Source organism: Sturnus vulgaris, chromosome 9, assembly GCF_052056855.1.
Source record: "Sturnus vulgaris isolate bStuVul1 chromosome 9, bStuVul1.hap1, whole genome shotgun sequence".
NCBI classification, from domain to species: domain Eukaryota; kingdom Metazoa; phylum Chordata; class Aves; order Passeriformes; family Sturnidae; genus Sturnus; species Sturnus vulgaris.
The window spans coordinates 24833636-24852878 of NC_142251.1; the positions used below are offsets into that span (position 1 = coordinate 24833636).

The window sequence follows — 19243 nt, forward strand, 5'->3', positions numbered from 1 at the left end:
GGATCCAGGGACAGCCACAGCTTCTCTGGGCATCTGTGCCAGGGCCTCACCATCCTCACAGGGAGCGATTCCTTCCCAATATCCCATCTAACCCTGCTCTTCTGGGACGAGCCGGCACCGCCATCCTCACCTGCGGCAGGTGCGGGCACAGACCTCGGGCCGTGAGAGACAGGTCCTGCCGGGGGGCGGCCGGGGAGGGAGGACCCCAGGTGAGGGGTGAGCTCAGGGTGAGGGCAGAGACCCCAAGGTGAGGAGTGACCCCCAAATGAGGGCGGGACCCCAGCATAAGGACGGCGACCTCGAGGTGACGGAGTGACCCCCAGGTGAGGGCAGGACTCCGAGGAGGAGGCGGGACCCCGGCGTAAGGTCGGCGACCCCGAAGTGAGGGAGGGACCACAGCTGAGGGAGGGACCCCGGGGTGACGGCGGAAACCCTAAGGCAAGGACGGCGACCCCGAAGTGAGGGAGGGACTCCAGGTGAGGGAGGGATCCCGAGGTGAGGGCAGGGTGCGCAGCGGGCCACGGGAGGCGGACCGGGGCGGGTGCCGCCTCAATCCGCAGCCGGTGCTCCCGCGGCGGCAGCTCCATCCCCATCCCCATTCCCGGCCGGCAGCAGCAGCCCCGCGGCACGGCCGGGGCTCAGCCCTGTCCCTCGGGGCGGCGCTGCCCCAGCCCTGCCCGGTAGGGAAGGCGGAGCGGGGCCGCAGGCGCGCGCAGACAAAAGCGGCGGCGCTTCCTGCGCCGCGCCTGAGGGGAGCGGGCGGTGGGCGACGGGCTCCGCTCTCCCCTCTCCCCTCTCGGTCTTTGCTCCCCTCCGTCTGCCCTCGCCCTTCCCGGTCTGTCCGCGAGCTCTCCCCGGTCCGTCCCGGTCTATCCCCGCGTTCTCCCCGGTCCGTCCCGGTCTATCCGCGCGTTCTCCCCGGTCCGTCCCGGTCTATCCGCGCGTTCTTCGCTGTCTGTCCCGGTCTGTCCCCGCGTTCTCCGCGGTTTGTCCCCGCTCTCTCCCCGGTCCGTCCCGGTCTATCCGCGCGTTCTCCGCGGTCCGTCCCGGTCTGTCCGCGCGTTCTCCCCGGTCCGTCCCGGTCTGTCCGCGCGTTCTCCGCGGTCCGTCCCGGTCTATCCCGCGTTCTCCCCGGTCCGTCCCGGTCTGTCCCCGCGTTCTCCGTGGTCTGTCTCCGTTCCCCCGGCCCAGCTGCCCCCAGTGCCTCTCCCGGCCGCCGCGGGTGCGGCGCGATGACTGTCGGTGGGAGCCCCGGGGCGCTGGGCACGGTGCTGCTGCTGTTGCTCGCCCTACGCGCCCGCGCTGTGCCCGAGCCCGAGGCGGTGCCCGAGGGAGCCTCCACCCTGGCCTTCGTCTTCGATGTGACCGGCTCCATGTACGACGACTTGGTGCAAGTTATCGAGGGCGCATCCAAGATCCTGGAGACATCATTGAAGAGACCCAAGCGGCCCCTGTACAACTTTGCGCTGGTGCCTTTCCACGACCCCGGTAGGGCATTCCCCCCTGTGGGCTGAGCGGGACCTGGGTCGGGGCGGGCAGCAGCTGGGAAGGGCAGCAGGGAGTTCCCGAGGGCTGGAAAAAGGCTGGGTTTCCTCCGCTTGCAGAGACTAGAGCCTAAGTATTCCTGTCCCATCGTAGTCCTTGCCGCACGCGTTTCTCTGCCGAGGGCGAGTAACAATATGTGATCACTTCGCTGTCTCTCTACAAAGCTTCCCAAAGCCTTCGGGATAGACTAGAATGGGCTTTAAATGTGCTTTGTGCATCAGAGCATCTTAAGGGATCAAATACTCCCCTTAATTGTTCTGATACAAGCTGAAGTAGCGCCAGTGAACTGCACGTGTAGTAGTAACGGTGCTACTGATTTTTTTTCCAATGCTCTTCTATGGGAGTGCACCTAAGAACATGCATAATGCAGTTGCATTCTTCCTCCTGTCTTACTTTCCCATGTTTACATGCAGAAACTTACAATGAAATGATCCAGAAGCTTTACATGGTATGGGTTTGTTTTGTTTTGTTTTGTTTGTTCCCCTCACCTTTTTTCTGTCTTCTGCTGTACATCATGCATTCCTCTCAGCATCTGTTTTTTGTTCCGTTCCTATCCATTTTCTTTGGCTTTCTTCCTCTTTCCTTGTCAAATTATTCTGTTGACTTGAAGAGGAAATAGGAACAGGATGCCCCAGGCTGGTGATATGTGCTGTACTGTGTAGTAAAAACTCCCTTAAAAAAAATCAGAAAGTGAGAAAAAGCCCTTGAAAATTACTCTTTGGCTTTAGTTCCCATGGAATATCTCAGAATATCTCTGATATTCCTAAACTCAGTGCTTAAGAGTTCTATTTTTTCAGGGATGTCAGCAAAAAAAATGGACATCTTTTCTATTTCCCCCCAGTAACAGATACTTCTGCTGACATTATTTTGCTATTGGTATAAATACCTTAAACCAAATGCTTAGAAAATTAGAGGGAATAGCTTGTATAGGTTCTATTTTTTTATTACAAAGAGTTCTTCATTGTGGTATCAGAGTGTTCTATCACAAAAGTGTTGTTACTGTTACAACATTTGATGTCATTTTCTTTTTGTTTTCCTTCTGTTCACCCTTATCCCCCTCCCCCCCCGCCCTTTTTTTTGTTATTTTATGGAACAAGCTTATATGGAACTTAAAAGGCATCCTGCCACAGAAATAAACAAGAAGGGAAAGATTTGGGTCAAGTGTAGAACCTAGAACTCTTTTTTATCCTAAGCTGATAGATCTCTTTGGAGCTCTTTTTCCATGGAATGGCCAGAATATCAAGAGGATGGGTTGGGAGTGTTTTAGTGTGGTTTTCTCTCAATGATAGCACATCTTCACTTGAGTGAGCAGAAAGAGATTCAATCTAGGAGTTGATAGTTCTGTTTTTCAGAGTGATTGGGTAACTATTTCATCCACAAAAGCAAGAAGATCTTGTGTGGTGCACTTTTAGTTTGGGGGTTTGTTTTGTGGTCCTTTGTTCTTGTGCATCCTAAGTAGAAAGAAATCTCAGCTTTCTCTCATGGGTAGTCCTCTGCTAAGTTTTCATCACAGGCCACTTTCATGTCCTCTGTTTCAATAGCTCCTTTTTTCTTTCTCAATGCATATGTTTTCTGTTTTTCTTCTGCACATTTTCACCTTTTCAGTCGCTTCTTCTGCCCTCCTCACATTCTTGCTCCCACTGCCTCTCCAGGTTCTTTCTTTGTGTTCCAGACTGACTCCTGTGACCATGCTTTGCTGTACCACCCCTCCTTGCTCTGTACAAACCTCACCAGTAACAAATCCACTGCCTCCTTCCCCTGCTTGAGTCACATTTTCCCACTCAGTGACTCCTTGCTTCCTTGCCTCCTCCCCCATTCCCTCTCTTTGCCCAGGAGATCCCTTTCCTTGGCAAATGTTCGACTTCATTCAGTGGAGTGACTGAAACTTAAACCTGCAGAGAACTGACCTGTGCAGCACAGAGCTGCTGGCAAACGTGCCTCGGAGTATCCTGTTACACCTCTCTGTGTGGAAGCCCAACTTCCCTGAGGGGGCCTTACTTCTTAGCGTGATGGATAACTTGTGAGGGCAGGGAGCTCTCTCAAAGTGGAGGATGGACAATTTTCAACTTCATTTTGTCCTAGTTTCTGAAAGATATTTATTTGGTCTTTCTCAGAGTTAGAAAGACACACTACAAGCCAGTGTGTTGAATTTTATGGATGTGTAAGGTCCAGGTGACTGCTGGTCATCTTTACCATACATCTGATGATGACCAAGCTGCGGCACTTGAAAAGAAAATGCAAGAAATGCTGTTGTGAACACTTCAACCTCTATTTTTGTTTTGTTTTGTTAATCTATAGAGAAATAACTTTATGCAAGAACCTCATAAAAATACTGCTTGGCAAGTATTTCACATCATTCAATTCGTTTACCTAGTATTGGTCTATCTGAAGGGTCCTCAACTAAATTAATGAGCATGAAGGTATTTTTTTTACAAGTTGTGTTGTTATTCACTCAATCCTTCTTCCAAAAAAAAAGAGCTTTATATGTAGCTGCCTCACAGGCAAATTTTCTGGGTATTTTTGTGAGATGCTGTGGTCCCTGGGGCAGATGGGACTCTACAAGGGATACAGATACAGTTGGGGCTCGGGTCCAAGGAGCTTCTCTTTGAATAAAGGTCCCCTGGTGCAGATACTCTATTGATAGGTAATTGCAATTAAATTGGGCATGGATTTGGTTTCAAACTGTCTTATTTCACTAGAGTGTGTTGCAGAGTGCACTTGACATCCCACAGGGTACAGCTGGATTGTAAACAATTTGGTAAAAATGTAGTCTAGCAGAATATGGGAGAATTTTTAAATAACTCGAAGTGCTGCATTATTAGTGTTTCATTGAGGCACTGGAGCTTGTCCAGGGAAGGGAAAGGAGCTGGGGAAGGGGCTGGAGCACCAGGAGCAGCTGAGGGAGCTGGGAAAGGAGCTCAGCCTGGAGAAAAGGAGGCTCAAGGGGGCCCTTCTGGCTCTGCACAACTCCCTGATAAGAGAGGACAGCCATGGGGGTCGGCTCCCAGGGAACAGAGACAGGATAAGGGAAAAAGGCCTCAAGCTGTGCCAGGGCAGGTTCAGGTTGGACATTAGCGAAAACCTTTTCACAATAAGGGCTGTAAGACATTTGCACAGGCTGCCCAGGGCAGTGGTGGAATCCCCATCCCTGGAGGTGTTCAAAAACCAAGTGCATGTGGCACTTGGGGACAAGGTTTAGTGATGGTGGTGTTGGGTTGATGGTTGGACTTGAGGATATAAAAGGTCTTTTCCAAACCTAAATTATTCTGTGATTCCATGATTGAGATGTGCCAATGTGCTGGGGTGGGTGGTGGTAGATTTAAATGTAGTGTTTTCCCTTCTGCAGCGGCATTTTGGTAAAACAGGAATACAAGTATATTTTTGGTATCAAACCTGAGGCTTTTGGCACAGAACTGTGGCCTATGGAAAAATTTGTCATGGCTTGCACATTCCTATTCCATGTACCATCTGGTGGGATGCAGAGAGTTCAACTTTGGAAAATCCTTTTGCTTTGGATTCTACTTTGTGAATAAGCATGTGCAGTGCTTTAACAGATTACAGAGATTTTTTTTTTATTGTGGGCTTTCAATGCCTAAACGTGATCACAGAACTTTTGTAGATAGTGAAAAGAGCTGTTGACTAAGAAATCTCTTGCCAGACTTGTGTTCAATGGAAAAACTGGCGTGGGGGGTGGAAAATTGTCCCAAATTTAAGAAAAGTTGGAACAAGAAAATTTTCAACTGGAGCTAAAGCTGAAGATCAGCAAATGCTTTTGTAGTTGCGTGTTGTGGGTCCTGATGTCCTACTAACTCCCATTGTATCCTGTGGAAATGGGATTGAACTTGGAATGTCTTTATTTAACATCTGTGGCCAGCTTTGCTATTTTTTCTTTATGCCATTAAGGAATTTTGGAATGGAAAATAAGCCTGAGAGGACAAATTCATCCCTGGTATTTTTCTGTAAAGCTAATGGAATTATACCAGTCATAACTCACTCTGTGTGATTTAATCAAGCATTCCTTTAGTGTGAATGACTATTCTATAGACCAAACTCCAGTAATTAATTAAGACAAAAATGAAGGGAATATATAACCTCTGGACTCTCTAGGGTAAAGGATGGTGTTTGCCTGTTCATGCTCTGCATATCTACAGAACTCTGAGCATCTCCTGACCCTTTTCTAACAAATCAAGAAGGCAACACTGTGTGAGAAAAGGGGAAACATTAATAATGCTTAGTTTAGATGGGAAAATAGTATTGAACTTAAGTCACTTAGTAAGTGTATAGAGCTAAGAATAAGTTTTTATTTTTCCTTGATCCCACTCCTCTCTTTTGAGAGAGCAAAGCTCTTTTCTGTCTTGAAGTGACGTTATGCACATAGTTAAGCACGTAGTTATGTTTAACTGTAGCCTCTTTTCTTTAACAGACTGGCAGGGCTGTGTCCATAACATGGTTAGGCTGCTGAGCCACATACTAGCTTGGATCAAGTTCAGGAGGTCATATGAAAAGTCTAGGAACTCTGAGTTTTGCAGGTTTGATGGGTTTTTTTAGAAGTTATAATGAAGAAGTAATGTTTTTTCCAGAGGAGGAATTCTATGAAATTAAAATTAGGCTATTAACGGAGTTAATGTTTTTTGTACTTCCTGACAGAAAAAATACTGTGGCTATGCAGATGGATAATGAAGGGAGAGGGGAAGACACTCCTGTGTCCTTGCTGTACCCACAGCTGGATGGTATCATGGATGATGTCACTGCCTCTTCTTCTCACATCCAACTCTCCTGATAGCTCCATGTGCTGCCCTGCACTTTTGCATTCTTCTGTCACTTGAGGTCTTTGGCCTTGGGCTTTACTCTCAGATTTATGAGTGTCTAAACTTCTCAGGCAGAGGCTGAATGTGTGTAAATCACTTGGAGAAGATGAAGAATGGCCCTTCTGGTATAGCCTTGAGAAGAGGGGCATTGTCTTCAGCATTCCCTCTGCTTCCTTTTTGGGGTGGAAGAAGTGGTTCAAGACTTGTTATTAGTTCTAGTAAAGAACAGGAACATGGCTGTAGAGAAACACTACTGTGGCAGTGGTTTTCAAATCAGGGAGAACAAGTTTAAGGGAAATGTGATATTCTGTACTGGTATCTGAGTTTGCCCACACCATGGAAGTGGTGCTTTTACAGGGGATGGGAGCAGCACAAGAAAAGACTGGTGTCACAGAAGCTGTGCCTGCCCCTGGATCCCTGGAAGCATCCAAGGCCAGGTTTGATGGGGCTTGGAGCAAGCTGGGCTAGTGGAAGGTGTCCCTGCCCATGACAAAGGTGAACCTGGATGGGCTTTAAGATTTCTTCCCACCGAAATCAGCCTGTGATTTTATGATTGTAATGAAAAGGGAGACAGCTGAAAGATGGAGAGGAATATGACCCTGTGTTCCTGTTCACATTCCAGGGCCCTCCTTACCTTCCTTGGTAGGTAAAACTGCTTAAACTCTTTGAAAACTGTCTGCTATTTGAACTAGACACATTATTAGGTTGCCCAGAAGAAATAAACTGCTTAGCAGTGAAGTTTCTGTGGGCAAATATTTTGTGAAAACTGGGTGTTTATCAAAAACCCATCGTTTTTTAGGATAATGCATTGGTTTTGCATGACCTGGTTTTTGGTCGTGGAGGGCCACAAAGATGGCTCCTGTGAAAAGCTCTGGAAGCTTCCACCATGTCCAGCAGAGCCAATCTCTGATGGCTCTGAAGATGGACATGCTGCTGGCCAAAACTGGGCCAATGAGAGAGGCTGGTAATGCCTCTGTGATGACATATTTAAGAAGAAAATCAAAACATGAGTTTTTCATGTTTTTATTTTTTTTTTCATGGTCATGGGTTTTTGCTCCTAGTCAGAGGAAAGGAGGAAGTGAGGACATGTGAAAGAAAACAAAATGGGGACACCAAGGTCAGTGGAGGAGGAGGTGCTCCTGGTGCCAGAGCTGAGATTGTTCTGGAGGCCATGGTGAGACCATGGTGGAGCAGCTGTGCCCCTGCAGCCAGGGGGATCCATGGGGATGCAGAGATCCACCCCCAGCCCGTGGGGATCCACAGGGATGCAGAGATCCATAGGGATGCAGAGATCCACCCCCAGCCCCGGGGGAAGGTGCCCAGGCTGGAGCAGGGGATGCCTGGAGCTGTGATCCAGTGCAGACCCAGTGGAGAGGGGGCCCTGGTTCCAGGCTGGAGCAGCCTGTCCTTGGAGGGCTGCAGCCCGTGGGAAGAGAGCCCCATGCAGCAGCAGCAGCATTTTTGGGAGGGCTGTGTGCCCGTGGGAGGGACTCAGCTGTGGCAGGTGTGGTTTGGCTGCTGCTGGTGGCAGTGGAGCCGTGCTGGAGAAGTTCATGGAGAGCTGTCTCCTGTGGGAGGGAGGGACCCCACGGTGCAGCAGGGACAGGACTCCTCTCCCTGAGCAGCAGAAGAAAATCTCGGTGATGAACTGACCCAAACCCCCACGGCCTGTCCCCTGTGCTGTCAGTGGGAAGGAGAGAGAGGATGGGGAAAGAAAAGGTGTTTTAAGGGCTTATTTTACTTCTCATTATCCTCCTCTGATTCTATTAGTAATAAATTTCACTTTGCAGCCTTAAGTTGAGCCGGTTTTGCCCTTGAAGTGTTTTCTCACGGTCTTTATCTCAGCTCATGAAGCCTTTGTTAACTTTTTTCCCTCTCCTCTGCCCAGCTGCAGCAGGGGAGGATGAGCAAGGGACTCTTGTGGGTGCCTGGCGTTGGGCCAGTGTCAAACCACGACAGATAGGGAAGAATTGCCTCAATTCTCTGGAAAGAGTAAGGTCAGAGGCCAAGAAAATCATGCTCTCCACTTAATTCAAGTAGTTGTGTTATTTGAGAGTTGAGTGGCTTTTATATTGCTATCAAAATCAAAAGTGGGGAAAAAATGTGGTAATTTAGGAAGTCTCATCTCCCTCTTCTTCTGAAGGATCACAAAATACCAGATTAAAGCTGTCACAGCCCATCTGTCAGAGCAGTGCTTTTTGGTGGCCTTAAATTTGTGAACATCCCATCTGGCAACTCAAGGATGTGTAAGGATTTGGGGTTTTTTAGAGGCTGGTTTATTTTGTACTTAGATACAGAGTGACAGCAATAATGAGTGCACATCCAAATTCTGAGTTTTTTTCCTTGGTACTTTAGGAGATGCAGTGTAAAGGTACAACTGCTCAGTGCTGTCTTGAGAGCCAATGACAAGCAGACCCGGGAATAATAACTGGAATTCTGCTCTTTTGTGCTAAAACTGATGAAGTATTGCTATTAATATTTCACTGGTGACAATTTAAATGGGAAATACTGCTTCCCTAAAGCTCAAAAACTGCTCTGTGTTGTTACCACTACCAAATGTTATTGTTTCTATCACCAACCCCATGTAAGGGAACAGCTCTGGACTGACAAAGATGAAGTCTAAAGCACTTACAGACATTTTCTGTCTCTGAGGCTTCTAGGATAACTGTAGTGACCATGTGGGAAACAAGTGTTTGAAACCTTCTTGTCACCCTTAAGAGAGACATTGTGATATCTATAAAATGAATTCCCTGTGATTGCATGGATGTTTTCTCCTTCCTCTAGATGGATTTATCTGGGGTCCCTCCTAAAAGTAGCTGCTTATATATAAGACAGTAAATATTGCCAGTGCCAGAAGCTCCAAAACCTGTGAGGCAGCCAAAACATTGTGACATGATCCAAAAGCCTGTTAGAGCATCATTATTTTTCTGCTGTCTTAACTCTGCATATCCAGCCCAGAAGGTATGCACAAGGGTGAATTTCCCCTTTGATTCTTGATTCCTTCTGGCAAGGGAAAGTATTAGTCTCCCTATTTTTATTTGAAGATACAGTAGAGATTCTTTCCTTGGGAAAAAAAATGACAACGTCTCAAATAGATGATTCTTTTCTGCTTTGAATTACAAATTATTTTTCATGTTACATTTGAAATTGTTGCCTACAGAACTTAGAAGCTTGTTCTATTTTGCTTTGCTCTCTTCAGCTCCAGGTGGTTATAATTCCAAGGAAAACTCTGCAGCTCATTAAAAATGTATTTCTGTGCTGTTCTGTCCCTATAGTTACTACTGATGTCATTTATCAGGCGAGCCTTTCTGTTTGTTAGCAGTGTGTGCCTTTTCTCTAGAGCTTCTGGAGTTTGCACAGAGGATACTTCACCTGTTGTGTCCCACGTAGAAGTCACAGTACCCTTGTTAACTCAACTTTTAGGTATGTGACAATATCTACTCCCAGTTTCTTAACCACTTTTTAGGCAAAGAAACTTCCTCATTCACCTTCTTCTTTCCCACACTCTGAATTTATCTCCCAGGAGTTACAGCAGCTTATGTTTCACACAATCACATGGAGAAGCCCAGTTAATCCTATTCATGGCAGTAATTGTTTAACACAAGGCTACACTGGCTACAGGTCTTGATGGGAGCTCTGTGGTATGGAAAGAAAAGAGCAATTTCTGCTGCTGCATGCATCTCCTGGATTGGTTTAAATGCACACAAATCAAATTCCTACTGCTGTAGTTAAAAAAAGCAGCTATTTGATGCAGATCCTCAAGTACTTTTAAGCTATGAACGAGCTGTCCCTCTGAGACAGATACAATGTCCCATTTTCATCTGGAGAAAACAACTGTTTTCTGAGAATGCATGGTAATGAAGTGAATAAAGAGCCATGAATATTGTGTACATCTTTATCTCACTTTAACTGAGGCCATAGTGTTCATTATACAGGGAATTGTCACAGAAATTGACAGGAGGAGGAAAGTTGACAAGGAGGCCAATCAGAGTATTTGCTTCTTGAAATGCCAAGCTTGCTCTTTTCAAGTGCTGATCCTAGAGGAAAACTAGGAAAAAACATGTCTTTGTGGTGGGGAATTAGAATCATAGGATTGTTAAGAGAGGTAAATTGTTAAGAGGTTGGATGAGACCTCTGAGATCATGAGTCCAACCATTAATCCAACACTGCCATGTTTGCCACTAGAGCATGTCCCCAAGTGCTGTATTGATGTGTCTTTTGGACACCTGCTGGGATGATGACTCCTCCACTGCCCTGGGCAGCCTGTTCCAGTGCCTGGCCACCTGTCTAGTGAAGAAATTTTTTTCCAATATCCTTACCCTCCCTAGGAGCAACTTGAGGCTTTTTCCTCTCATCTTGTCCCTGTTCCCCGGGTACAGAGCCCAGTTTTCCCCAGCTGCTCCCTCCTGTCCGGGATTTGTGCAGAGCCACAGGGCCCCCCGAGCCTCCTTTTCTCCAGGCTGAGCCCCTTTCCCAGCTCCCTCAGCTGCTCCTGGGGCTCCAGCCCCTTCCTCAGCTCAATTGCCTTCTCTGGACATGAATTAATAATGAATGAATGCCTTTACTGAAGAGAATGAAGTCGAAGTCTCAGGGGAAGACGAAGGAAAAGAACCACCCAAGGCCTGAAAACTGGTGAAATTGACACTCTGATCCTTATTCCTTGCTCTGTGTGCTGCACTGCCATCCAGCAGTACTCACTTGGTTAGGATCAGGCATGAGGCCATGCCCAGGTGCCTTTTGCAAGCTCACTTTTTTGTGATGTAGGGGTGTGCTGTGTGTTCCTGCAGAGGGTGAACAGTACCTGTCCTGCAGAGGGGGCGTGGAGTGATGGGACTCCCTGTGCTGCTAGAAGTTGTGTTTGAGCTTTTCTTAACTAATGGGGAATAGAAGGAGATTGTATCAGGTTGGTGATTTTTTCAGTTCATCATGCAATGTTCATTCTGCATCCTGCTGGACCAGCTTGTTAGAACCCTTAGAGCTATTTCTACTGCTATTTTTCTGTACTGTGAAAACAGGGAATGGTCGTGACCCAAAGGCTGCCAGACCTCCAGGAGCTTTTGGACAATGATCTCAGGCACGGGATGGGATTTTTGGGGTGTCTTGTGTGGGGCCAGGGATTGGACTGAATGATCCTTATGGATCCCTACCAACTCAGGATGCTTTCTGATTCTATGGCTTGAGGTCTCTGTCATCTTTTTTCTGACTTGTGCTTTATCCTTTGTGTGTATATCAGAGTCTGCTTGGAATTGATACTAGTGTGGATTCACTCAGTGGAGAATCTGGATAAACCAGATTGAGAACTATAGAAAAGGAGCAGAGACTTCATTTAGTTAATGCACTTTGAATGTGGCCTAAAGCCTGGCAGGAGGAACCCTACAGACAGAGAGCCCTCAGATGCCAGTTAGTATATATTTTCCAGTCAATGATTTGATTGTTGGCATATGCTTTGGTTTTGAAGGAGACACATGCATCAGAGGAAATATTGAGAACATACGGTTTTCAGTTTGCAAATGGCAAAACAGTTTCTCTGTTGAAAGAGAGTGATGGTGTTACTTGATCAGCTCGCTATGCCTTGGTAATCAGCAGTTTTGTTTAGAAGGAATAGGATGGATTTAATGAAATGTGCTCTGGGCTGGCTGCTTTTTGTGCTTCGTTACTCCAGCCAGGGAGAATGTTTTACCCCTCACTTACATTGTTGAACATAATGTGTCTTTTATAACTGTTGCTGGTGTTTAGGATTTCCTGTTTGAAGTGTGCTGCTCTGAGATCATATTTACGAGATCCTTCAGTGATGCTGTCAGTGAATTCATGCCTGTGCAGTTGTTGGGTGAGCTCTGGGTCCAAGATTTGCGTTTTGCCAAGGGATAGTTTGTAGTGTTGCATTTTTAAGGGGGATCAGAATGGTTTAGATCAGGCATATCCCCTTGTGGTCTGTGGTTAAGCTTCTTTTGTTACCTTTGCGGAACATGTGCAACCATGTTACTTTGGTAACTGCTTTTGCCAGAGGAGAAGCACAATGACTTCATGTTCCTGGATCACTTGGATGGGACCATTTTATGTCAAGATACATGAAGCCATGGCACTGAGGACAGGATTAATCCCATTTTACCTCAGGCACTTAACTGAAGACTCTCAGATGAGAATCTGGTGACCCAAGGGCTCTTTCTGTAAATCACAAAATGAAACTGGCACCTTTAAGGAGCAATTAATCCCTTGTGAATTCTAAAATATTCTTTGGAGATCTCATTTGCTTTCACTGAATGTAGGGAAAGCAAAGGTTAGTTTAGTCAAAGCCCTGAATTCAGAATGCATGAAGTTAATTGAGAAGCTTTCTGCTTTCTAACATTCTGCACTGGGCTGACTGTCCACATAATAGTCCCCGAGGTTTGTTTCACACCTAGGTTTTCATCCTTCCACATAGATACCAAGGGGTCTCAGAGGGGAATAGGCTATTCCTACATGGTGATTCCCTGGCTCCCATCAGCAGCTGAAGAAGGTCCCTGCCTGGGCAGCCCCAGTGCCCTGAGGGCTCCTGCAATCCTGCTTTGCCAAGGGCCTTGGTGCCTCTCTGATCATGGGGTTACTCAGAAGCTTGTGCACCTCCTTTGCTCTCTCCACAGATTCTTGGCAGGGTTTGAACCTTGGGTGTTCAGAGACCCCTTCTGTGTCAGCTAAAGGAGTAACACTGGCAGCTCTGAGGCTGACAGTGCCATGGGACAATCCCCAAATGAGGGCTGGGATGAGCCTTGTGCTGTGTACTGCAAATGTAAACAGGCTGTGTGTGTTCTGCAGCACTGCTAACTCACTGTTCTGTATCCCTGTGCTCCTCCATCTTGATTTGCTTTGGCACCCTTGGTGCTCCTCTTCACTCTGTGCACTTTGCCAAGTTGTAGCCCTTCTCCTAAAACATTCCTAGCCATGGATTTCAGTCTGCAAGGCATTACTGGTGAGATATATGCATTTTTGTAAATGACATATTCCCAGACAGTGAGCCAGCATACAGCAAACATCACAAACAACCAGAGAGAACTGAAAGAGTTGAATTTATTCTCAGTGATGTGTCCCTTTTAGCAGGCTAGTCTTGCTGGAATAGTGGCTTCCTTACCATTTGCTTTTGGGAATAGACCAGTAAGTGTGTGATATAGGTACAATGAATGAATATTACAGCTTTAAAAGCCAATTTCGTGTAGCCTGATACATAGTGGAGGCAAATATCAACTTTATAGGATCAATTACAACCAGCAGAGCTTGCTTAGTAATGAGAGGTAACCAAAGCAGAACAGGACCCCAGTTCTCAGCCTGCAAAAATGCTGCTGAAGTGGAGTGAGTGGGGGTGGGTTTGCAGCATGGAATGAAAATGAAGGAATGTCTTGTGTTGCTGTAGTCCCTGCTAAATGTCTGGGCTGTTTGCTCGGGATAGCAGCTCTGAGCTGTGACTGTAGGTTACTGCTGGACTCCTGCCAGCTCGTTTAAATTAGATTCCTAGCCCGGGGGCTGGGGTGGTCAGCAGGAAGCCATTGTAATTTTCATGCCTTGGACACCAGTGTATTTTCATGAGCTGAAGTGAAGTGTCTCTGGGGATGCTGAATATCTCTGAAACATTTCCTGAGTTCTCTTAAGCTCTGCAATGGTATGTCCGAGTCTGTTTTCCAAAGGATGGAGCTTTTTGTTTAGTTAGTGAGGTCTTAGTTCACTTGAGTAGTATGCTTTTGCTGTTGGAACTTAGTGAGGAACAGAAGAAGAGGAGGAAAAGCTGTGCAGGAAAAATGATGGGCTCCTTAGGACAGCTGGGAGTCCTGTAATTGCTTTTACGCCCTCATATTAATTTGTATTTCTGTTTACTAAAATCTTGGTGAGATTGAGACTTCAGGCTACTGTGTCAGAGCCAGGTTTTTAGGTGAATAGGAGAAATGTTTGGGCAAGCACAGAGTTTTAGGTAAAAGAGCAGTAGCTGGAGTGCCTAAGCAGAGAGTCTGTGATTCTGCCCATCTGTGGGCAGATCCTTCCCCATTTTCTGTTACTTACACCAATACAATGGTGGTGTGATTTTTATCAGAGGTCTTTAGCATCTCTGTACACTCTAATTGCTGTCATGCACCACAGTTGGAGTACCAGAAGCACAGCAAGAGCCCGGGGTGTGGCACAGGCCGAGTCCCTGGTGATGCCCTGGTACTTTGTTGAAATAAGACATGGTGTGCACTGGCTGGGGTAACATTTTGGCTGCTCTCCAACAGCATTTGGAGAACATAATAAGGTGCTTGGGCAGCGGTGCTTGATTTAACAACATACTAACATACTACTTAAAGCCCTACATATCAGTGTCTTAGGACGTTTCAGATGTCTGTGTGGTTGGTTTTTTTTTTTTTTTCTTTTGGTGTCTTAGGTTTTTGTTTGTTTTGCTTTGGTCATGTCTTTCCCTTTTAAAATTTTACATAAGCTGAATCAAATCATAGGGAATTCATGTGACCTACCCCTGACTCACGGTTTTCTGTGTTAAACACAAGCTCACAAAATGCTTTTTTCTCTCTGAAATGTTTATTACCTTTTTTTCCATTTCTTTCCTGGTCTGTCTGACTCCTCATCTTTTTATCTTCTTTGTCTCTGTATTCAGCCCATCCCTTCTTCAAAATTTCCATTGACCCTTTTCCCTCAGAGGTTCAGTGTCCCTTCTCAGTACTCCCCTCCATATCAAGGTTTCTTGGCAGTCTGGAGTATCCTTTGCTGGATCCCGGTGGTGAAATGTGTGGTGCTAAAGACAATATATTTTTGCTCTCAAAGAGGTGCTGTGTTACCCACAGAAAGGTTTGTGGAGAAGAGCACAGAATCATGGAATGAGTTGGGTTAGAAGGGACTTCAAAGACCATCTAGTTCCAGCTCCCTGCTGTGAGCAGGGACACCCTGCACTAGGTCAGATACTCAAATCGCTTGTTCTGTCCCTCCATCCCTCGTTCCAAGTCCCTCTCCAGCTCTCCTGGAGCCTCTTTAGGAACTGGAAAGGGCTGTAAGGTCTTCCTGGAGCCTCCTTCAGGTGAGCACCACCAGCTCTGCTAGGCTGGCTCCAGAGCAGAGGGGCTCCAGCCCTGGGAGCATCTCCCTGGCCTCCTCTGGACTCTCTCCAGCAGGTCCATGTTTTTCTTGTGCTGAGGGTGGAGTTTCACCAGAGCAGTGTTGAGGGGAGAATCCTTTCTCTCCACCTGCCAGGTGCTGTTTGCCTCAGCCTGAATGAGGCAGGTAGCTAGGACACATCTCATTCCCACTTCACATGCTGGCTGTGGGAGTGAGTACTTTTGTAGAGTTTGTTCTGGGTCAAAATTGAACCAACTGACCCTGATATTTTGTTTTCTGAAATTGTGCTGAATCTGTTGAGTTACACTTTCCTAAAGTTGTAACTGTAGTGGACAAAATAATTATTTTTCTGCACTGCTTCCTGCTTCCCTTTTCTTTAAGGTCGTGGCTTTTTCTTATCCCCAGCTGCTTGGCAATCCCAGATTCATTCTCAAACAGTCCAGGTTAGCAGAAGCAGAAGAAGCTCTTTAGTTTGGGAGCTTGATTAGAGTGCATGAGGCACCCTGGGGCTGAGCAGAGGAGGTGATGGCTTGTGTAGTGGTGATTCTGGCCAGCAGGACTGGCAGTGGGCTCAGCTGGCAGAGCTGCAGCAGGCAGGGAGGGAGCATCCCTAGTGCTAGTGAACTGGAAGGATTGAGTTACACGGGATCTGTGTATGAGGGAGAATCTGGACGGTCTCTGTGAATGCTGACAGTGGGGGAAAAATGTGACTGCTTTGTGTGTCAAGCTTTGTTCTCAATATTCCTGCCGTGGCTTACGCTTAGGGTGTGAAAAGCGGGGATCATGTCATTGCTGTAAAACGTTGGCCCTTTCTCTACCTTCCAAAGTTGATTTGAATGTCATTCTGTTACCCAAATGAGCCGTGGTATAGGGAGATGAAAATAACGACTCTTGGCTAAATGGCGTTTTGAAGAATTGGCAATTTTACCACATCAAGCAAATAATTTAATGCTTTGGGGTTTGGCACAGCCACCGATATGATGTATACCCATGGTTTAGAGGGAAGACACAGAAACACTCCCCAATCTAGAGGTGGATGGTATAGTATGGTATGGAGCTGGAGCTGGAGCTTAGCAAAAGGTAAAAGTCTGTATTCCTTTCTGGAAAGGACACAAGGGAGGCAACTGAAGAGATGCTGTTGCATTCCTGCTTTGTGGGGATGAGTCTTGGTTCATCTCAAATTGTCCTTTTTACAAAACAAGCAAATAAAAAAGCTCTGAATAAGTGGAGCATATTTTGAATTAACTCATTAATTTGCAAAATGTTGCTTAGAGGTAGATTTGAAGTACGTAAAACTTTCTGCTCTGTAGATAATTTTGACTGTGGGTATTTTATTTATGGGATAACTCAGGCCCATCTCACTTTGTGTTGTGGCTATGTAGCATTAAACTTGCTTAGTTACTTGCAATGAAAGCCTTTTTTCCCAGTTTGATATTCTGTCTCTGATCAGGTTTTGATCTCAGTTAAATGGAGTAAATCCAGAGTAATTCCATTATAGTCAGTGATGCTAGTTTGGATTTACACCAGTACAACTGAGCTCAGAGTCTGGCTTTGGTTGTCTGCCATCTTATTCTGCTAAATATTACATCCTTCCCAAATATCCTTTCTCCTCTTGTTTTCAGACCTTGCTGGCTCCTCCTACTTTACCAGATTCCAAGAGTAACAACATAGGTGAAGTTTACATGATGAAAGATTGTTTAAGCAGGGTCTGGTTTTTATTAGCTCAGCTGGTTTTCATTCTTTCAGCCCTGTTTGAAGTCTGATTGTGCTCAGGCTGGGATCTGGATCCATCCTGCTTTTCCTACTTGACTCAATTTTGTCCATTAGAAGTGCAGTGTTTTAAATTACAGGGTGCTCCCCAACATTATCGTTCAATAAGAATTATGTGCCTCAGTGATGTTTTAAAAATATTTTTAGCTCCAAAGATCAGAAAAAAGTAAAAAAGAGTACCTTAAGGCATTACTGCTAATCAACAGCATTACGTGTTTGGAAGGGCTCAGTAAATGGGAGATGTGACTTCGGAGAATGAAATGAATTAAATTTTTCTTGGTTTTGCTGGTATTTCCTTAGTAGAAGTGTACATGAACTTTTTTACAGAGTATTTTAATTTATCATGTGTGAGAAACATCTGGAATTTCATCTAGGCTATTCTGTTAGCTAAATAGGGTTTGTTATTCAGGTTTGCAGTTTGGACAATTTTATCTGTGTTTATGTAGTTTAGCTGGACACTGGGGTCTTGGGCCTTGTAATAATTCCAGAAATGAATCCATAACATTTGTTATAACATTTTTACAGTTGGGCTTATGCTGGTACACTATTGCTACATTCATGTGATGATAAATAATCCTGCCCAAGATATTCTGCCCCAGCTCTAGGGTTAAAGAAGGGATGGGAGATGGGAAATGTCACCTCCTTTAGTTTGGAAACCTCAGGCACAAACTCTGTAGTTAAGCAAACCACTTTGGAATGTTTTTATATATATTCTGTTGATTTTGTTAGCCTTTTCAGGTATCTTTAAGTGCTTTCCTGAAGATTTGCCTCTGGCAACAAAGGGGATGTTTGGCAGAACTGGTAATTTAAACCTGAGCCATCCGGCCTTAATCATTTAGATGCTGTTTTGTACTGCAGACATCTGAATGAGATCTTCAAGAGAAGCTGGATGACTATCCATGTCTGTACCTGAATAGCTCCTGAATTCTGTGAAATGACAGTCTTCACTGTGACCACTGCAGTGGGCAGTTGGTACAAAAAAAATGGTGCCTTAAAGCCCAACAGGCTTTAAACAGGTTCTTTAAACAGGTTCTTTAAAGAATTAGTGATGCCCTCACAATCTTTTTCCTTGGCATTCATGTTCAGGAAAATTGCCTTGACTCTCAATGTATGCAGGAATTCCATGTTGGTTTGTGAATGTCTTTAAGAAGCTGGAGGGGGGGGCAGAGAGAGTTTGCAGCTGGAGCACTGAGCAGCACAGCAGGACAAAGACAGGACCAGTCTCTAAGGGCAGGATTGAAGACAGGCTGGGCGAGCTGGGGGTGTTCACCTGGAGAAGAGAGGTTTCTGGGGAGACCTGAGAGCCCCTTCTAGTTCCCAAAGGGGCTCCAAGAGAGCTGGAGAGGAACTTGAGACAAGGGTTGGAGGGACAGGGCAAGAGGCTTCCCATTGCCAGAGGGCAGGGTTAGATGGGACACTGGGGAGAAATTCTTCTCTGTGAGGGTGGGGAGGCCCTGGCACAGGGTGCCCAGAGAAGCTGTGGCTGCCCCTGGATCCCTGGAAGTGTCCAAGGACAGGTTGGACAGGGGCTTGGAACAACTTAGTGGAAGGTGTCCCTGTGCATGGCAGGAATGAGATAAGCTTTAAGGTCTCTTCCAAACCCAAACCATTCCATGATTCCATGCCACTCACTGGTGACATCCTCAGTGACTATACTTGCTGCAGCACCTCAGGAATTAGCACTCACCCTTCACTGGTGTTGACTCATGAGGGGAGTGGTGACCCGACCACTTCAAATATCCATTGTGAGCTGTCAGACTGTATTTGAAAGGGCCTGCCAGTTCAGAGAGTGGGTTTTCTTCCAGACACAATGCAGACCCTGAGAAAATATGCTTTAGATAGACTTACACAAACAGTGCAAGTCAGGTGATAACATCGATTTTTGGAGCTTGATGGCTTTATGGTCACAGATCCAAATTCCCCAGAGAAGAAATCTTTGTGCTCTGTGTTGTATAAACAGGCTGAACAGTTTAGTGAAAACAATCATCATGGTAAATGCTTCCGTTTTTAAACTGTAATCATTCTTTCAGAGCAAGTTGGTAATTATTTAGCGA

General features: G+C 46.0%; 1 protein-coding gene across 1 annotated transcript in view; it reads left to right on the forward strand.

Annotated features, from left to right (window-relative positions):
- The first annotated feature begins 1176 nt into the window (after positions 1-1176).
- HMCN1 (hemicentin 1) overlaps positions 1177-19243 on the forward strand; it is a 165482-nt gene continuing 147415 nt past the window's right edge. Inside the window, exon 1 of the mRNA XM_088170182.1 lies at positions 1177-1488. Coding sequence (XP_088026308.1) covers positions 1233-1488 — 256 coding nt within the window. The 5' untranslated portion in view covers positions 1177-1232. The remainder of the gene's footprint in view (positions 1489-19243) is intronic.